The sequence below is a fragment of the Pteropus vampyrus genome, unplaced genomic scaffold (assembly GCF_000151845.1).
Source record: "Pteropus vampyrus isolate Shadow unplaced genomic scaffold, Pvam_2.0 Scaffold6, whole genome shotgun sequence".
Lineage (NCBI taxonomy): Eukaryota > Metazoa > Chordata > Mammalia > Chiroptera > Pteropodidae > Pteropus > Pteropus vampyrus.
Window position 1 is genome coordinate 5,215,213 of NW_011888787.1, and position 20,671 is coordinate 5,235,883.

General features: G+C 53.3%; 1 protein-coding gene across 13 annotated transcripts in view; it reads left to right on the plus strand.

The window, feature by feature from the left end:
- SYT6 (synaptotagmin 6) overlaps positions 1–18,491 on the plus strand; it is a 59,981-nt gene extending 41,490 nt beyond the window's left edge. For 3 of the 13 annotated variants that reach the window (XM_011366765.2, XM_023535590.1, XM_023535609.1), the window contains 5 exons: positions 5,944–6,064; positions 10,438–10,609; positions 12,012–12,162; positions 15,282–15,349; positions 16,952–18,491. In XM_011366765.2, the coding sequence (XP_011365067.1) occupies positions 5,944–6,064; positions 10,438–10,609; positions 12,012–12,162; positions 15,282–15,299 (462 nt within the window). In that variant the 3' untranslated portion in view covers positions 15,300–15,349; positions 16,952–18,491. Of the gene's footprint in view, positions 1–5,943; positions 6,065–10,437; positions 10,610–12,011; positions 12,959–13,496; positions 13,912–13,955; positions 14,992–15,281; positions 15,350–16,826 lie in introns of those variants that run through there. The other 10 variants (XM_023535572.1, XM_023535575.1, XM_023535598.1 and 7 more) reach the window with 9 other exon arrangements.
- The last annotated feature ends 2,180 nt before the right edge of the window (positions 18,492–20,671 follow it).

The following is a 20,671-nucleotide window of genomic DNA, read 5'->3' on the forward strand; positions in this document are numbered from 1 at the left end:
TCTGGGCTGCTCTGGGGCAGGGCGATCTCACCCTCCAGCCGCCAGGGGACCTCGCACTTCTCGCCCTGTGTCTTTATGCACCCACTGAGCCCCTGCTTATTGTTCTCAGCTAGCAGACTCCTTCCACTCACCTTGCCAGATCCTATCGAACATCACCCCCTCTGGGAAGCCTTCCCTGAATCCCTGGCCGAGTTTTTATTCCCTCCTGTGCTCCTCCACATCTCGTCCACACCTCTTACAGCACTGATCAAACCAACCAATATTACTTACACATACGCCCCTCTCTCCCCTGCCCCTACCCCGAGACCATGAGTTCTTTATAATAGTACTAAGTATAGTAGAAATAATTATAATAGCAGCTAATCTGTACTGAGCACTTACTCTGTGCTGGGCACTATGCTCAGTGCTTTGCACAGATTATTAATCTTGGTCGGTACCGATAGGATCCCCGCTTTTCAGATCAGGAAACCGAGACTACGAGAGGCTCAGTATGTCACACACGTAAACGGCAGGGTCGGAGCTTGACCCAGAGGGGGCCTGACCCCAAATTCGTATTCTCGACTATTCATTCATCAGCCGATGTTTGCTGAGCCCTGACTACGAGCCAGGCACTGAATTAGATATGAGGTGTATAACCATGAGTGAAACCAGACCCCATTCCCGCCTCGAGAGAGCCCAGGGCATCCACCATGTAATCCCCACAGGCAACGTCAAAGTTATGGTCGTGGCCCGGGCTGTGGGGAGGAGGGCGTGGTGCCACACAGGCCCATACCGGGGCAGTCGGCCCAGCCCCGAGTGTCCCGTCTCCACATCTGATGGCTACGCTCAGTTCCAAGCCCCAAGCCTACGCAGAGGTTGCTCACTGGGTGTTTCTTCACCCGTGGGAGCCATACCGGCTCCCGCCCTAGCTCTCTTCCAGGCCCTCCGCCCCAGGCTAACTTAGCAGCGCTTCCTGCCCAGGGCTTCAGAGCTCCCTGCAGGTCTCCTGTGGCTTTCCTGAAAGTATAGCGGATGTTTCTCTGCTGATGATGAGAGATTCAGACAAGCCACTTAGTGATTAAGAGCCTCGAAGTGTTCTCTCAGAGGGGGAAGCATTGTTCTTGCCTCGCTCGGCCTGGACGCCCGAGACAGATGCAGAGGCACTGACGCTGCACACGGCCTGTTTAGGGGGAAGAAAACTCGCCCGGGAGGAGATCAAAACACTCCGGGGCAGTGGAGACTGAAAAGATGAGAGAGCATTTGGGTTTCAAATCCAAGTCGCTAGATTCCTTGAGGCGGGCAAGAGACATCGGCCAGGCATCCTCGGGTCATCTCGATGGATGATGGCTGATGACAGCTTTTCTAGTGCGAATCTTTGGTTTTATGGCTTGGCCAGGACCTTAAGGACAGAACAGCTAGGGCAGCGCCTTCATGTTAGAGACCGAAGCCCAGAGCTATGAAATGACACGCCCAAGACCTCGAAGCTAGTGAGTGGCAGAGGGATGGAAGCCTCTGGGGCTCTCTGCTCCTTCCTGGGCAGCCCACCAAAAGGAAGGGCCGAGCGCACCAGGGAGAGAGAAGTGCTTTGATAAGCTGTTGTAGAAGGACTGCTGGGGAGCCAGCGAGAGCGATGCTGTGCGATGGACGGGCCTTTAAGAATCCGACTGCCCGGACGCCTGGACACTGCGGCAGGGGGCAGCGCTGCTATAATGGGCAGCGATGGCAGGTGGACGGGCTGCTCGTTACGCACAGACTTCTTTAGGAGCCAGCATCCTGGCTGTCCTAACCCTGGCAGCAGGCCCGCCCCCTCCAAGCCCTTTTAGCTTGCTCCTAACCTAGGGAGTCGAAAGGGCCACGTGGGTTTCTGCCCCTTTCTGGACAGCAGTGACCCCTCCAGCACTGGGAGCTCATTACCAGTCAAGGCCCCTAAGGCGGCCCCCCTGATAGCGGGTGAAGATGAAAGCAATAACGTGCTGGCTGCTCTGCAGCCCCTGGTCACACTCCTGGTTTTATTAAAGCCCAAGTCTCCAACATCCCTAATGAGGATAAAAGGCTAGGAAGGCACAGAGATCTGGGGCCGAAACCTCCTGAGAGGTGAGGACAGGGCAGAGAGGACCTCGCAAGGGCAACCGGGGGCCTGAGCTGGGGGCCAGGCTTTCCGGGGGGGGGAGGGTTGCCAAGAGATGCTGACACTCTATTTCCTTAGTCCCTATCTCTCTATTTACTCAAAATCAACCTATTCATCTTCCTTTATCAAATAACCCAGTCCTCGGCTGCCTGCATATGGAGGGGACCAATAGCCCCCATGATCCATTGAGCCAAGAGCAGCCAACTTGCCATCAGGCCTAGTGAGGCCCAGTCAGCCACAGCAGAAGGTTCTGGGGCCAGGCTGTGGGCCCCCTGGCCCCTGAGGCCTCTCTGCCTCCAGGTCCACGGTGAGACCTGGGCCACTCCCTCTCCCTGTCTGGGTCCAGTGACAGAGGCTGGAGTTCGCTGTTGGGTGTAGGGACCAGAGCGGGGTGGGGGGTTCCACACCACGATCCAGACTCAGCACTGCATGCACCCACCTTCGTAGTTCTATGGAGAAAGGGAACCCCTGCGGAAAAGAGGGGGCCTCCCGGGTCGGTGCTGTCTCTGGAGAGAGCCACCCTGAGGGCAGTTCCTAGAGCCTCTGGTGATCCTGTTTACACCGAGGTCTCCCTCATCTCCCCAGGCAGGTTCCCCAAGTCCCAAAACATCGGCTTGGATGCTCCTCAAGCAAGACAGCCTGTGAGCGCTCCACTCTGCCTCCGGAGGGTGGCAATGGTGGGAAAACCGAGACAGCAGCCTGTGTTCGCTCCCCCGAGAGCCTCCAGATTCCGTCCTGGGCTCTGCCCCAATCACACCCCTGACACCGAGAACCACTCCTGCAGGGTTCTCCTGGCCGAAACGTAACCGGCCGTTCCTGCGGGCATTCCTGTAGCTTCTCTCATGCTACTGGGCACCTCAGAAGGGCAGGTAGGTGGGAAGCAAAGCCCCCGCCCCACAGGGGCCTCCAGCCTCTGGACTCCAGCGGGAGGAACCGCAGCAGAGGGCGGGCCTGGTCGCGCCTGGGAGCGGCTCAGAGGCAGAAAGTGCCGTGGATATGGGGGAGAGATGCTCTCTCGTGGGCTGGGCCCTGGGCGGAGATGCCTGCAAGGGCCATGGCCTTGGGCCTTGCGAGATGCACAGCATCTCCGAGCAAAGATAAGAGGAAGAGGCATCTGGCAAAAAAGAGCCAAAGATACACCAGCCATGTAGGGTGTAGGGTCGGAGCAGAGGAGTAGAGAGAAATAATCAGTGCGGCGAGGAGGCAAGGCAGGACCCAACTGTTTAGGGTGCTGAATGCGGGCTGAGAAGATTTGGCTTTTGATTCCAGAAGCCAAACAGGGGGAGCCACCAAGGGTGGCATCGAGCTGTGAAAGTCTGGCACCAGGGTGCTCACAGTCATGCGACCTTGGGCAAGTACTTAAGGTCACAAAACAGTCATTTCCTCCTGTCTGCAGCAGGGGTAATAAGAGCACCTACCTCTTAGGACTGTGGTTAAAATTCCCTGAGATAACGTGGCAAAAGACTCAGCCTGCGGAAGCATGCTACAATGGAAGTCCTTATTGCTACAGTGGAAGTCCTTATTGCTACAGTGGAAGTCCTTATTGCTACAGTGGAAGTCCTTATTGCTACAGTGGAAGTTCTTATTGCTTTAATGAGCCTGGAAGGGTTTCTCTAACTTTGGACAGGATGGAACCCTGAGGGAAATAAAGGGAGCTGGGGGCCCCTGTCAGAGATGGAGCTTTCACCCAGGTGCACCGCTGACCCAATCCCTGTCGACAGGGACGTTCAGGCTCCCACAGCCCCATGTCACAGAGCCACTTCCTGTGTGTCCCCCTCACTGGTCCTAGGGGACCACGGAGACGGGAGATGCACCCGAGGGCAACGGTGGCTTCCTTTAACTGGTGTACCCCACTAGACGGTGTGTGTGCTGAGGGGGTGCTGTATACTCCCCACAAAGCATGGCGTCTCTAGCAGGTTCTTCATAAATCTGAACAGATGGACAAATGAACAAATGGATAATAGTGGTCTAAGGTCCGGAGGAGCCAGGGTCGCCTTGAGGTGCTCCCTGGGTGAGCAGGAAGATGCTCAGAGTTCAAGGAGGCCCCTCGTAAGAGTGGAGGTCCAGCCGTGTCTCCTAGCGGCTGCTCAGCCCGGGCAGAGCTCTTAGACCCGAGTTTAAACACTGAGGTGTTCGTCTGTGACGTGGAGGGCATGATGGAAGTACTCCCTGCCTCGCAGAGTGGCTGTGAGCCTCCAAACGCTGCCGGAGGAAGAGTCTGGCCGAGCAGAGCCCCTGGGTGTTGGGCTCGGCTGGCTCTGTGGGGCCGCGGGGTTGGTTCTGTGTGCAGGAGGGAGTGTTGCCTCTACCCCAGCCAGACCCCTCCAGGGGAGCTGGAAGGATTCTCCTCCTGCTACCCCTGGGATTTGATTGGGGGGCGGGCTAAAAGAAATGACAAATCTCGGGCAGGGGAAGGGCGGGTATCAGTGCCCCCATAAGAGGACCGTGGACCCCATGCTCTGGAGAGCAGGGGGGTCTTGGATTCGTCTCTGGATGGGACCAAATATCAGGTGTCTCTAGGAGTCCCCAGTCTAGGACTGTTCTTTGTGTGGAGAAGGGACAAAAACCTTGCTGTCACCCTGGACTCCTCTCTCCCTGGAGTTGGCCTGTCTAAAATGCCAACAACTGTGGCCTCCCCCATGAATAGTTCTTTGCCTGCCTTACGTTTTTCTCCTTCATACTTTGTACCATCTTAACTTATTCACCTATTTCCTCGTCCATCGCTCTAATACAGTGTAAGCCCCCTGAGGGCAGGGATGTTTGTCTATTTTGTTCTCTCCTGTATCTTTAGCACCCGGAACAACACCTAGCACATATCAGGTACATGATTAATATTCGCTGACTGACTGAATGAATGAATGAATGAATGAATGGACGGCCCTGTCTGAAATCAGAGCCGCTGGAACCCTGACCTCCTCCTCCTCCACCACCCTGCGTCTGGGAGCCTGTAGGGAGGAAACACCTCTGTGTCTCGGACCCCAGAGCCTGAGGCGGGGGCAGGTGTCACAGTGACAGCACCCTCCTCCATCAAGTGGGGGGCAGGAAGAGGAAGCAGCTTAACTGCTACGTAACTCGATGGACGGACGTGCTCACTTTCCAGTTTTCCTACTTTCCATTGCTCAGAAGCGTCCTAGGATTGGGGGTCCTGGCCATGACGCTTTGGGGGGCTGGAGAGGCCGCAGAGCGTGTGCTCTGTGCCGGTCGTTCCTGAAGGAGAACCAGGTTTACGGACAAAGGGCAAAGCAGATCCAAGACCTGGCACGAACAGGGGACGGGGCATGTATGTCTCCTCGATCGGCCACACGTCCCCAGCAGGGTCCCCGTTCCTTTGCTCCCACGCTGAGGCCTAGGAGTCGAAGTGCTAGGTGCGTCCTGGGGAGAGGCAAGGAAGGGGCCAAAACGGAGGGACTGCCCTGCGGGCCAGAAGCAGACCTGCGGGGAGAGGGTGCCCCTGATGGCCAGCTTGTTTCTCGTGGACACTTGACATGATCGCAGGCCAGGCATGGTGGCGGGGAGATTCTGGGGACCAGTGCCTGAGGAGAGTGAGCAGGAGGAGAACAGGGCTGGGCCACAAAGGGGCTGGTGGTCCAGAGACTGCAGCCAAGGGGCTCAGGCAGGGCCGATCAGGCCAGATCAGGAGGGCGAGGACCAGGGCCGGAGTCTGGGGACTACTGAGGGGACAAAGCCTACTGAACAGGCGCCATTGTTATGATTGCCTTTTATGCCCAGTTACTCCCAGCATGGAGGCCAGACCTTCGCTCAGCCCGGAGTGGCCCAGCAGCAGCTCAGGGGGAGCAGCGTGCCCCTCATCTGCCCTCTTGTCTTCTTCTTTGCAGGAAAGCGTGGATCTGGGAGAGATCATGTTCTCCCTCTGCTACCTGCCCACTGCGGGCAGGCTCACCCTCACGGTGATCAAATGTCGGAACCTCAAGGCGATGGACATCACGGGCTATTCAGGTACCTCTCCTGCCCAAGCGGCCGGCAGCCCAGCCATTAGGATTTGACAAGAGAAGGGGGAAGGATTATCAGCATTCTTAGAATAGGAGCATCAGCTCTGGACGCAAACCACCTGGATTTAAATTCCTGCTCTGCTACTTCCTCGCAGTGTAATACTTTGGTTTCCTAATCTGAAAATATAAATACTTAGGTTGCTTGAAGGATAAGTCAGTTAGTTCATATAAATGCTTAGAAGTCTGCCAGACACATAATAAGCACTCAGTAGATATTAGCTATTACCATCATTCTTTCTCTTAGAGGGAGAGAATGGAAATAAATATATAGGAGAAAAGATTGAGGAAAATCTCCCCAACTTATACGAGGCCCCGGGACTTCCGGGGGTTATGCCAAGTTTGAGCGTGTGAATGTTTGTGGGTCCACGCAGCGGACCGCAGCCCTGCAGACCAAGTCACGGGAGCAAAGCCACTGAAAAGCAAAGTGTATTTGTGTTTGAGTTTTTCCTGCGGGGCTCCCAGCCTGAGCCCCAGGAGAGTTGCTGGGAACCGCAGGAAAAGTAAGTCCTCTCCCAGCCACTGAGGAAAGGGCTGTTTGGCGGCAGCTGTAGAAACCTCAGGCTGGACGTGGCGTCAGAGGCCGGCTCTTTTCCCACAGTGCTGCGGGCTGTTGTCGGAGAAGGCATCTGAGTTTGGGTATCACAGAGCTGTAGCTTGAGTCCGGGAGCCTCCCTGCCCCATGGGCTCGAATTAGCCGGAGACAGTGAGATGGGGCAAAGCCTCCTGAAGAGGAGACACACAGAGCGGTCCCGGCCACGTGCGAGCGGCACGTGTAGGAAAAAGCTGGGCTGGTCTCCCCGGACCCCCACCCAGGGGGCTCTTCCGATGAGATGACTCCCATTACCACCGTAGAGGCGCTCCCAGGGTGCCTCTGAACTTGATGGAAGTATCTGGAAGATTTTTCCTCTTATCCATCAATTATTCATTTCCTGGAAAACTCCTTAGTGTCATCACAGGTGCCATAAAAACAGCCCATCCAGCTGAAAACATCTGGGCCCAGGTGCAACCTGGTGCAGCTGGAAGAGGAGGAGGTATAGGTCTTGACAGACGAGGCTTCAGGGAGCTGCGGAAGTACCGTGTCTCTGTTGCAGCTTTGAACCCCTTGGAGCCTCTGCTTCCAGCTCCAGTCCCTCTGCAGCTCTGGCCTCCAGGCCAAGAGCTCCCCTAGAGAGCACCACCCACTGTCTCCCGCACCCCCCTCTATCTGGCCACCTGTGTGAAGCTCTTACACAGCAGCAAGTCAGCTTCTTCCAAAAATACAGCCAATGTAGATTTCATTTTAATATCGAAATAACTGTGTGCCAGGGAAAGGATTTCACCAAGGACTCCCAATCCTGCTGAGAGAAATAGGATTTTGCTGCCCAAGTCCCCATGCTGTCTTCTCTGGCGTAATGAACTTGATGTGCTGGGGAGCGAGCGTGTGGCACAGCCACCGAGGAGCTCAGCAAGGCGGTTCCACATCAGAGGGTCGGGGGCCAGAGGTTTTTCTCACGCTCAGCTCTTATCTCCCTCTCACGATCACCCCGCTTTCCTCTCTGGGTTTGGAATCTGGTGCTGAATCTCAGCTTGATTCTGAAAATTCAGGGGCCGTCTTTTTGTCAGGGATTTCTGTCCACTTGGTTCGCTGAAATAATCGAGTGTCTGGAACAGTGCACAGAATACGTTAAGTATGGAATAAATGTGTATCGAGTGAAGAATGAATGAAGGAGCGAGTGAAGGAATGAATTCCCAGCATAAGCAACCTCGTCAGGGTGATGCGTTGTGCGCGTACAGGCCAAGGGTCTCTCAGACTACATCTCCTGTGTTTGAGGGTGGGTTCGAGGATGCCTTTAGCCCAGATTGCTCTGATGTTGGACGAAACTAGAGAGGGCATAGAGCTTATTCATTGTCTGTTCTTGACTGATATAGCATTGACTTCTAAAACCAAGGATCTCTCTATTCTCCCTGATCTAAACTGGCCGTGAATCAATTCTCTGAGCCTACTTACTGGAACCATGACAATGGAAGTCATGCAAAATAATAATAAGGATCAGTATGCCACGATGGGGTGGTAAGCAAGTAGACCCACCCACCTCTGCCACGTGTGGTCTGTACCGCTTTGAGTTTCATGGTTAAAATGTGAGCTTTAAAGTCAGACGAGGGTGCAAATCTTGGGCGAATGTCTCTCTCTCTCTAAACCTCGATTTCCGCATCTAGAAAATGGGGATGATGATGATAAACATTTTATAAAGTTGGTGTGAAGTAACTCTCTTAGCACAGTGCCTGGCACATACTAAATGCTGAATCACTCTCAGGACAATGCGACCGAAATACGCTGCCCCCACCCTTAGCTGCACAGATGGCATAGGCTATTAGAGAGGACAGGACCTCGGAGGCTGTCTGGAGCCAGCATTGCACCAGAAGCCGCACAGTTGTGGCTCGGAGAACCCCAGGGGACAGCATCTCTCTCCGCTTAGCCTCTTAGGTGCTGGCAAGATCACTGGTTCCTGCAAGGGAAGCACACTCACTGGATTTTATAAGTTGGATGTGCCTCACAGGGGTAAACAGAGTCGGGGAAGGAGGCTGAGAATACCCGAGTCGGTAATAAGGCATTTGTTTAGTGGGCCACGGGACAGGTGGCTCTGCCGTATTTTTCCAAGCGCAGTGACATGGCCACGTGGTCTGCTGTGGGAGTGTATGGAAACAGGCGTGCAGGGGACGAGGCTGGACAAAGGCAGCCTCAGTCTGAAGACACTTTCCAAAGCAGTGTATGCCCTTTAGGAACTTCGACGTTGCTAGGCTGAAGACACAGGCCTGGGAACTCTTTCCGCTGCTCTGCTTGGCCTGAACTCTGTCCCGCGTGTATCCCCAGGAAATGGAGCCTGCAGAAGCAGAAGGCTGTCCCACAGCGGTTCTGACTGCTTCCTTCCCTTTTACTGAAAGTCCTCCTGAGGGACGGCCCTTTCGAATGGGTCGTCAGGGACAGCTGGTTGATTAAACACCTCCCAAACGGTCTCCCAAACCCATAAACCCAGTGTCCCCATGGTTAAGGCACAGATGTCACTGTCACACTGGTTAGTCAGTGGCTCATTTGGGTGTCTACGAAATCCCTTTAAGGCTTGGAGTTTCTGATAGGTGTCACAGTTCTCTCTAGCTCCCCTGCAGCTGTGTGCCTCGGCTGACACCCGAACAATGCCCAGGAAGCAGGAGGGCCTGCTGGGTGCTGGGGTGCCCGGGCGATGCACCACACGCCTATGCATCGAGGAGCCCGGGAGGGGCTGCTTGGCCCCCACCTCTTGACAGAGTCACATGATCCCTGGCTTCTGGGCAAGAAGGTGTCTCAGCACATCAGCGTCTCAAAAGCTGTTATTACCTGTGACTCGCCCTCCCACTTCTTGAGCTGTGCGGCATAAATAACAATTACGATGGTGACCGAGACACCTGTGCTATGAGATACAATAGATGTCACTTCACTTGGATGAGTAGAAAATTCCAGGGTAGAAAGATGACCATGAAAAATACCCATTCAGAGAACTAAAGAAGAAACGAAAGTGGGAGGCCTGAGGTGTCCGGTAAAAAGCTGTCTTCTCGCGGGATGGAGAGAATCCAAGACCCCACTGAGAAATGAAAAATCAACTGGCCGCCCTGTGTGAGGAGCCGCCTGGCTCACTGCCCCAGGCCCTAGCGCCCTCCTCCGCCACTGCCCGGAAGTGGGCAGGAAATGGCTCCCAGGGCGTCAGAGGGCAGGGCCACTGCTCCCCTTTGGGAAGCCAGATGCAAATTAGCTTGTTGGGACAACGGGACCCATAATCCTTTTGTCCGGTGGGGAGGACACGAACAGCATTGTGATTGTCACTGTGACTGTCACCGTTCATTTACTCTGACATGTTGCTACTCCTTGGGTGTCATTGAATTCTATTTTTACCCCACATCTTTTGGTTAATAATGCTGACAAACCCCCCGGAGAAAAAGACTCCAAGGAGGTGGAAGGAATAGAGTGCCTCTGCTCAGCTTCACCGCCCTTTGAAGCCAGCCGGCCATCGTGGAGCTGAGATTTAGGGCATGGACGGCGTCCTGTCTGATTTGGGGCCAGCTTCCCCATTAGTGCAAGTCCGTTAAGCGCTCTCCCAAGGACCCTGAGGTTGCTAAAGACTCTGTTATTAAGCACAGGGTGTCCTCAGAGACAGGTGTGCTGCATAAATACAAGGTGGTTTAATTATTTTAACAACCCACCGGTACCATCTGATGAGCAACAGTAGTTCTAGGGCTTCTGTCCCTCTGTTGCTAATGACGTTCGAGGACATCTGTTTAATACACTCTTTTCCCTTGCCATCGGCACAGATCCATACGTCAAAGTGTCGCTGCTTTGTGACGGGCGCAGGCTGAAGAAGAAGAAAACCACCATAAAGAAGAACACGCTCAATCCCGTCTACAATGAGGCCATCATCTTTGACATTCCCCCGGAGAACATGGATCAAGTCAGCCTGCTCATCTCCGTTATGGATTATGACCGGTGGGTACACGATTTCCTGCCCCCAACCGCCCCCCCCCCCAATGCAGCACAGGGCTCCCTGACCTCCGACCTTGTGGTTCATGGCTCAGGTGCCCCGTGGCCTCAAATCTGACTCCACCCGAGAAGCGTGCAGGAGTTGGAGAGCACAGGTTCCCTCAGGCAGAAGTTCAAGCTTCGCTTCTCAGTGCCGATTCCATCAGGCAGCTCCGCCCATCAGTTCCCCTGAGTTCACCCCTGACTGTTCCCATTCCTCCATATGGCACCAAGTCCTATCATCTGTCCTTTAACATTGCTCCCCAACCTTTCTGGCACCAGGGACCGGTGCACCTATGGGAATCTAGTGCTTGATGATCTGAGGTAGAGTCGAGGCGGTGATGCTGGCGCTGGGGAGCGGCTGCAAATACAGACAAAGCTTCGCTCCTAGTCAGCTACTCACCTTCTGCTGTGCGGCCCGGGTCCTAACAGGCCACTGACCAGTACCGGTCCACAGCCCGGGGGTTGGGGACCCCTACTTTAAAATGCCTCCCTGTCCTCCCCATTCTGCTGCTGCTACCACTCCTGCTCGGGGTTGGCTGTGCAGGCTCCCGCCGACTCCTGCCTCCGTCACTCCCTGCCTCAACCCAGCCAGCAGGTTAAAGGCACGCCTTCCTAATCAAAGACCACTTTCCTCCTGGATCTGCCCTTCTCAAGAACCATCGATGTCTCTTGTTGTCCAGGATCTTCCCCTGGACTCAAAAGGCTCTCCGTAATCTGGAACCTGCATGCCCATCGTTGATTTCTCCTTTTGGAGACATCTTTCTTGTCTTCCACTTATCCAAATCCTGCTCTTCTTTCAAGTCTGGCTCAAAAATATTTTCTGACTGCTCTAGCCACTACGGCTCCTCTCTGCACTTGTCACTTTGGCCGAAGGAGAAAGAAACCATGCAGTAAAGTCTCAATCCAGGAATTGTAGCACAAGTTCTCGGGCATAGTAGGTGCTCGGTGAACATAGCTGAGGGATGATTGATGTTCTTGCTGCGTGAGTAAATCACATCCCAGTGGCCGGGGGTGTGGAGAAATGGCGCTCAGAGCGGGCTGCTTTATTTCCAAATGCTGTGTCTATAGCGCAGGTGTGGCATGCGAGCCGAGTCAGACAAGGGAAGGGACCGAAACCCTCCAACTCCCCAAAGTCAGGCCATCTACCCACCATTTCCTGAGACTTCAAATGCGTTTACCACCTCACGCTCATCTGCCCGTGTCCACTGTCCACCCGAGGAGGCTGGGCAAAGCGTCACTGCCGCTGGCACCCCGCGGCCCTTCAGAGCTCGGCATTCTGCAGGGCAGAGTCCCAGACCCCGGGGCCCCCCTTTCCGAGAGCATGTCTGGTCCCCAACGCCGGGCGGGCCCTTTGTCTCTCCCTCAGAGTGGGCCACAACGAGATCATAGGAGTCTGCCGCGTGGGGATCAGCGCCGACGGCCTGGGCAGGGACCACTGGAACGAGATGCTGGCGTACCCGCGGAAGCCCATTGCGCACTGGCACTCCTTGGTGGAGGTAAAGAAATCCTTCAAAGAGGTGGGTGAGGGCGCGCCTGGCCCCAGCATGTCTGCTGCATGGCCACGCACTGGAGAATGGCAGGCGGCTGCTGCGAGGCCTCGCCTTTGTGGGCCCCTCCTGCGGGGCGTGGGGGCTGGGCGCTTCTCCCCCAGTGTAACAGGCAGAGAGGAAAGGAAGGAAAATGGTGGGGAGCTGCCTGGCAAAAGGCCTCTGATGCTGAGCATCTCAAAAGCAACACTGAGTTCTAAATGGAAAAGAAACACCTGGAGGCCTTCCCAGCAGCCCATGGGACCAGGCCTGGAGCTTTCGCCAGGTTCGGGGCCAAGTCAGTCCTGGGGGAGAAAGGCCCAAGGGGGTGAGATCAGAACTCGGCAAGAAATTCTACCCCTGTCAGAGCAGAAAGTTCCCGGAGGCTCCGGTCAGACAGTGGAGGGCAGTTTGCACTGCCTGGAGGGAGCTGGCCCGAGAACAGAGCCCGCTTTCCTGAGTGCTGGTTCTCACCATTGTCGGAGGGGAGAGCTGGGCCTCACGGTGTCACACTTTCTGGCCGGGTTCTAACAGAGAGAGAACGGACAGTGCACTGTCTGGGGAGTCCCGAGGGTCTTGCTCCAACCTCAGCCCCTCCCAACTTGCCGTATAACCTTGAGCCAGTCATTTCTCAGCCATAAGGAAAATGTCCCCTCCAGAGACATTTCCAGTCTGCTCCACCTCTACCGGACTCCACCAGTCTAAGATCCTGTCTTGGCACCGGGGTGGCCCCCAGGCCTGCTTTTTCTCACACGTGTCGGGACGTGGGGGTGGGTGGGTGGCCATGCATGCTTTAAGCCTCAATTTGAATATCTCATACCCCAATCCATATCCTAGAAAGCCAGGTGATCATCTTAACAGGCTTCAAGAGTAGCAGTCTAGAGAGGTGTATAAAATTGGAAAATCTAATAAAAAATAAAGCTTAATCCCTTTCACCACCTGGCCCCTGAGCTCAAAAGCAGAATCACCTTAAAAACAGAGTAATCCCGTCCCCATACTCGGTGATACAAAAAAGGTGTGGGCAGCAAACCAGAGGACCTGCCGGCTCCCTTTCTTTCTCGGGGTGGACAGGCCCGTTTTCACCTGTCTGCAGCAGCGTGAGGTGTCTCAAGGGAGACTGGGAGCTGAGGGGACTGGACACGTGGAATCCTGCGGGAGGGGGAGGCCTCAGGGGAGCCGGGCTATGTGATTTACGTCCCCAGGTAGGTGCGTGCTCTGCACAGCTCCTGCCTGCAGCCCTTGAGGCCAGTGAGGACAGCAAGGCAGAGACCACTCACCGTCCTACTCGGGTATTCATTTTCCCGGTTGGTGAAATGAGGGTGTAGGCGCCTCTCATGTCTGCTTTTCCAGGCAACTCTGATCCGACTGAGTCGGGGAGCCAACATCTTGTACCCCCTTTCTGATCTTGAGTCTGCGACAACCCATCACAGTTACCAGGCTGGGCTGTCCACGCAAACTGGAAGGAAGCGATCAGCAGCAGCTGGGGTTGGGGGCGGGTGCAGGTAGCACGGAGATGTTAGGACTTGGCCCCAGAATCACTCTCTTTCGTGATGAATACAAGCTAATTAAGCCAAATAATTGATTCCAAATCCTATTTCTTTAGTGAGTCCAACTCACTAGTCCAGACTACAAAAGAAAGATAAAGTAGAATCAAGCCTTTGAAAATGAATATTTGATGAGGCAGTAAAGGGAAAGTAACAGTATATAGAAAACGAAAAGAGAAATAAATTGATTTACATCCTTCGGGTTTACTTTTTTCTTGACTCGGAACACCAGTCTCCCAGGACTGCCCCTCCCCCACTCACGATCCGACCACTTTCTGCTCAGCTGATCATCTCTGTACGAAGAAGCCAAAAATGACGTCCGTCTTGGCAATTCAGGATCTCATCGGTTCAAACCCATGTAAAATTTGTATCCACACCCTGAGCACCCGCAGTTTAAGCACCTTTATAAGCCCGCATCAAAAACCCGCCGGGCTGATATTAAGGAAAAGTTCTTTGCGTTCATGAGACGCATTGTGTTTGTGCATCCCTCTCGGTCATCCTCGGAGCTCACGCCCTGCCTTATTTTGGGTCCTGCTCTGGACCTCGAGCGAGAGTCTTGCTCCCGTGGTTTGTTTCTCCTCTTTGTGGAACATGGGGAGAAATCTCGCTCTCCAGCTCCCGGGAGGGTAAAAGCCGTCTGTCATATTTGCACACACTCCGCATTTGGATCGCATTTTTCTTAGAAGAGTTTCAAGCGCTGTGATCGTTTCTTTTTCATTAATGAGAACAGAGGGCACCATACTTGCTCGCTTGTTTGGGGGTTTTAAATAAGGTCGAGGGGAACGAATTAACTGAAAGGTATTTTTCCCTGCTGGGATTTTTTTCCCATGAATACACATTGATTAAGCCACAGCGAGCCTCCTTCTCTGGCAGCGGCTGCGTTCAGTGCTGCGTCCCAATGCCGCGGGGTCATCACTGTCACCACACACAAAGCCCAGGCTGGCCAGCAACCTTCTCCGGCTCGGCCAAATTCGGATCATCTGCCAGAGATTTCAGATCTCTGTTGGCATGGGACCCATTTCAGAACAATAAAAGGTCTTACTGGAACGCAGCCACCCCTGAACGATCACCTTCCTGTGTGCCGGGCCGGTTCTCTGCTGTGTCAGAGCCATGTGATAAGCCTCGTGGGATCATTCCCCTTCCCGCTGTCCATGGACCCCTTCTCCTCCCTGTGTTTAGCTTCATAGGAAAAATCCGGGTTGGCAGAGGAGCCTGTGTGCCTTCTTCATTTGTCCTGGATCAACAATTATGCTCCATGTGCCTTCTCTTTGGGCTGTTATATAAGAAAGACAGGTACCCTGGGTAGCTATTTCGTTTTTTCTCCCCTGAATGGACCTATCAATCAGGTTGTTTAAGAGGCAGGCTAACCCAGGGGAGAAGCCAGTAATTATAACGTACCTTTTACCAACGTTAAAGGTTGTAACAGAAAAAGTAGGACTTCTAAAACGAAGGTCTGGTGAATGAAAGCAAATCGTGGTATGTCACCTTCTGGTTAAGAAACGCTTGAGTCAGAAGTCAAAATGGGCTCAACAACCAGGCATTTATCTGTGTAAACTATTTCACCAGGGAAACCCTCGGTTGTGATTGCATTCACGCGGATGCCGCAAGCAGAGAGACTACCACCGGAGTTAGGAGTAAGTACCTGGTGTGGACCCGAAGAGGTTAGGTTTCTTATTACACTCATGTCCCGTTCTTCCCCTGGTGTGGCCAGATGCCAAGATGGCAGCAGGCGGCTCAGAAGGAGCACTGAGTAGGGAGTGAGGAGACCTGGTTTTGGATCCTGGCCCCGCCCCCAGCCAGTGCGTCTTGACGTCTCGTGTCTCCGTTTGCTCATCTGCAATAGCAAGAGACTTCGACTAGATGGTCCCCCAGGCCTGCCTCCAGGTCTGCCACGCTAAGATTGCTCAGGCTTAGGTCATGTGATCGTAGTTGTCAGTACCCGATTGTCCAGCCTCTGGTTAGTTGTGAAGATCTGCGGGTTGGCCAGGACAGGGAGCACTAAGGGGCCCTGAACTAAGCCTGGGGGAGGATGATACACACTTTCTTCAGAGCCGGGAGCATGAGGCGTTCGGCAGGTCTGGGTCTGTCCTCAGCGTCATGATTTTCCCATCGCTCCACAGGAGACGTTGGATGGCACGTGGGCTGTTCCTTAGCTGGCTTGGCTTTGTCTAGAAATAGCTGTGCTGGGAGGACAACTGTGTCCTTCCCCATCCCGCCCCGATACATACACAAAAGCGAGGTGCAGCGTCTGCTCTGCCCCATCGCTCCACGAGGAGACCCCCGAAGCTCACGAGAAGCAGGGAGGGGACTGAACTTCAGGTTCAGAAAGGCTATCTTGACCCCTCCCTAACCTCTCTCTCTATCTCTGGAGCCTTATTTTTGGGGAACCTAGGAGAATATTGGGTCTCCTCAGCTCACGAAAAGGATGGAGTGAGCCGTGGACGCTGACTCGCTTTGAAGTCACAAGCCCCAGAGAAGTCAAGCATATTCACAGGGTCAGCTCCTTGCCCAGAAAACACTGCTCTGTCCATGACTGACCAGCTTAAAGAAGGACCGAACGGTTCGAGCCTGGGTCTGTCCGTCCTCAGCCCTCCCCTTCGCTCCATCCCGACTCATTACATCACCCACTTTCATGGAAGGGTTTAGGGTCAGACTGTGAGAGGCAACCTGAGATGAGAACTGAGGAGGAGGGTGGGGGCGCCCAAAGGGGGCTGCTATCACCCGCACCAGGCGCACGCCCCTCGGAGCATTCAGACTGAAGAGCTGAAGAAGAGAACCTAGAGCTAACGCAGTGTCAGGTTTTCAGCTATACTAACGGCTCCCAGACAAAGTGCTAATAATTCATGATTGTGGGCTCTTGGCAGTAAGGGCATACCCTGCAGACTGCCTCTTTCGCTGCTAACGTAATCCGATTTTCAGTGTGAAAAATGGCTGAAGCACTCAGAAATGGCCCAGTCACTGCACACACACACACACACACACACACACACACACACACACACACTCGGAAGAAAGCTTCAGTTTTCTGTGCAATAGGTCTTCTTTAAAAGTCAGATATTCCCAGCTAAGAGCCCTGAAGCTATTTTCCTTATGTTTTTGCATGGCTGACAGCAAAATTCAAGAAAGCTTACAAGAAGCCGGGCAAGGGAAATTCAGTGCATGGGCCAGATAAGTTTTGGAAGCTGAACTGTCGATTCCCTTGGCAATCAATAACCAGCTTCTTCTCCTCCCGCCAGTGGCAGGGCCGAGCTGCCAGCTTTGACAGCGAGAGCTCGAGTCCCTCTCCGAAGCCACCTCCGACACCATGAGCTGCGCGGCCGAGCGACACGGACGGGACTCAGCCCCGTTCTTTCCGCACTTGTCCAGCTGTCTAGACACAGTGCTGAGCGGCGGCGGCGGCGGAGCAGACATCGCTCGCCGCGGTCTTCCCTGCTCCCACGTAGGCCGAGGCCGAGACACTTGTCGTGTGGTCCGATCTGTCTTCGTCTTCCCTGTCTCCCAAGGTGATGTTTTTTGTGGTTTTCGCTTTTTATGGATCCGCTGTCAAGAAAAGAAGAAGAAAGTCGGGGAAAAACACGAGCGTGGAGAGCCCAGAAGCCGGTTCCGCAAAATCAATGTAAAATAGTTGTCTTATGGGGGAAGATGGTTTGAATTTCTGAAATCAATCCACCGAGCTCCACTCCCCTGGAGGAGAAGGAAGTGGTGGATCTGTGCTGCTTTCTCGGCGGCCTGCAGGAATGATGCGGACCAGTCAGCGCCTCGACAAGGCTGAGGACGACTCTTCGAAGCTCTTCGCGGATGTGACATAAGCCGAGATGGGGGCTCCTGGCCCCACGCTGAACTCGTGCGTGTCCTGCGGTGTCTGGACACTCAGCTGCTCATGCGGGGCTCCTTGCTCCCCTCCCCCACCGCCTTCCTTCATGGTGTGGAAATGTCTTGGTTCCTCGTGAGAACGTGGTCACTTTCTGTAGGGATGGTTCTGCTGAAACCAAATGTGCCGTGTGTCCTTGCGCCCCACAGGTAATGACCACATTTGTTTGAAAACAGGACCTTTGTTCTCGAAAGTAACCTTCATTGTAAAGAAAAGGAGGTACACGTGTTCCAGAACGATTTCTGCATTATACGTGGCTTTATAATTCTATGAAATATCAAGCAGCCGTTTATGCAGATCAAAGAAAAATCTAGGTAAAATGTTCTTTTCTGAATGAGGAGTTTTGCAATAGGTAGAGTCCATCGTTATATGAAGAGCATCTTCTGGATTGAAACCAAGTCATCGTAAACCTATTTCAGCCCCTTGACTCTGGGACAGTATTCACCTTAAACTTTAGTTCTATAAATGACTAAGTACTTCAGTGTTTGTTTGTTTGTTTGTTTGTTTCAGTGGTAATGAAGGTTTTTTTTTCCTCCTTTAGATTTCTACCTTAGGCCAAATTTAGTTTAGGAAAAAAAAAAAGTTTAAACTATTCCGTAATGTAAGAGTACTTTTCTGTTGCGTTAACAGTGGCCTTCCCACCAACCCCCTGTAGCTAGGTCGACTTGCTCAATGCCATCTGCACAGCCCTGGTAACTGCATGGAGGTGAGATTCCACTTCAAGTTGTGTCTAGACAACACCAATTTCCAGAGCCGTGTGTGTGACTTGGAAGAGGCAAGTGTGCTGAAGACCCAATTCCTGCAATGGAAGGTCAAGGACGTCAATGCTCTTCACACAGCCCATGTCTTCTTCTTTATATGTGTCACATGCTTTAGGAGCCGCAACTCAATAAAGTGACCCTCATTTTAAGCCAAGTTCCCAAGTTTCTCTTTTGTTATAACTTTGGGTAGCACCTTCTGGTCTTAAAAAATGACTGGATTAGGCATGAGGGAACAGGAGATTGTGGCAAAAGAAAATTTTAGCATAGAAAATGTAAATGTAGATAAACCCAAACTTCACCCTGTACTGAGTCCTAGGCTAGGGGCGGCTGTATAAAGGTAAGTTTTCTCCCCAAACGTCTTGTGATCAATAGCCTTCCTAGTCAGGCAGTCCTGTGGTTGGAAAGTCGCTTAAGAGTAAGAAAAACCCCGAGGTCATGACAAGTCTCCCAGCAGGCCATCCACTTCTTGACTGACCCCATCAAGATGGCCATCTCGATCATGGATGCTATGGGTCCTGCACCCATGAAGGGGCAGTTGAGTTTGCTGGGTTATAAGGAGCCCAGAAACTAGTGTGAAGAGGTCCTTCCAGAAGCAAGCTCAGGATGCATAGCCAGCTGTCATCTTCAAACTCCCAGGCAGGCGGGATGACCATTCTCACTGTGGTCGGCGTGAGTCGTGGCCCAGCCACTGCTTTCTGCGGCCCCTATTCTGTCCAGGCACGTTCACACAAGTGAGCCTCGCAGAGGTTTCGGAAAGTCACCTGCTGAGCAGATTCCGGTCAGCTCCCACAGCACTCCTGTTCCAGCAGTCTTGGTCAGCAGGTGAATTTCCACAGGCTGGGAGCCCACCCAAGGAGGCTTTTGGAGTCCTTAGGGGAGACCAGTCCTCACCCGAGATGGGAGTGAAAGCTGAACGTCTGCCAAGTTCATTATCTAGCCCAATAGCTCTCCCCCACACATGAGAATAAAATGAATTACAAGCTCCCGAATAAAATGAAACACAGGTTGATTCATTCGTCAGCTTCCTCTGCCACGAGAAACCTCTTGGGTTGATCTTGTGAGCTTTGCTGAAGTCTTGATAATCAGGCCTTTGGCATGTAGATTTTTTTTTTTAATGCCGAGTTCCCTTCTCCTTTATTTAGCAGTGTTTCTGGGCTGAAAGACGCCCACCCTCCCCCCCCCCCCCCCCGCTACCTGCCACTGCCACCCCCTACATACTCAGGATGTTAATTAATTACATCATCATTTTAAAAATTATGTTGTTAATTACTGCTTTGTGTCTTCCCACCCCGTCACAGCCTGGAGTTTTCATTCAATGACATCTCTGTCCTCACCCATTTCTCTCGTGTGTCCCTGAGGTTTATCGGTCATCACGTACAGGAAGGACACTGCAGAGCGTTCCTCTTTCACCTGTTTCGCATAGATAACCACTTCCCTTCGATCAGAGTATAGCAGACAACTCTCTCCTCTGCTTTTCATTCCACCCAAGGAATACCTGCATGCCCCATATGGCTGGAAGCCACCTGTGTTTTGTCAGGCTCGTGGCTCGCAGGGCGTTTGGTGCACGGGGCTCAGCTGTTTCCTCAGCTGTCCGGCTCAGTGAGCAGCCCCTCTAGATGCCGAAGCTTCTCTAGGCAAATGGGTCGCACACTCCTATCTGGAAAGCGCGATGCTTTGCCCACCAGGGAAGGACTCCTGTTAATTCTCATAAAATACAACTTGGCCAAGTGATAAGAAAATCCTATTGAAGACTTGAAAATTTAAAAAGAACATTCTAACTTAATAGAATATCTCTCCGTTCACCCCCAGCTTTTAATTAATTCAGAAGGCGGCCCGTAGAGAAGAGAGCAGAGGGTACCGCCTGTTCTTGCACATCTGCATCTAAGTCACTGGCACTCCACAGTGAGATGCCACCAAGGGGGCTGAAACCTGAAAGAAGCACTCTGTCGCCTACAGACGCAGCTTCCGCCTGCTTCCGCATTCCCGTCTGGTCACCCGTCAGCCGGCAGGGTTTGGTGATGTGCTAGTCATCGGATCTAGTGCTGATTGACCAACGGGGTAAATGTGTCTGGCTAGCTGGGCTGCGTCATCCAGCAATAACAGCCTTCGGATTTCAGTGGCTGAAAATGACAAAGGCTTATTTGTCATTCATGCTACGTGTCCATCACAGGTCAGCAAGGGGTCTCTGCTCAGGGATTTATTCAGGGGGACTCAGGATGACAGAGCAGCCAACATCCCAAACGTTGCTAGTCACCGCGCCCTAGGGAAAAGAGCTCAGAAAGGTCTTATACTGGCCTCAATGCTCTGGCCGGAAAGAGCACATG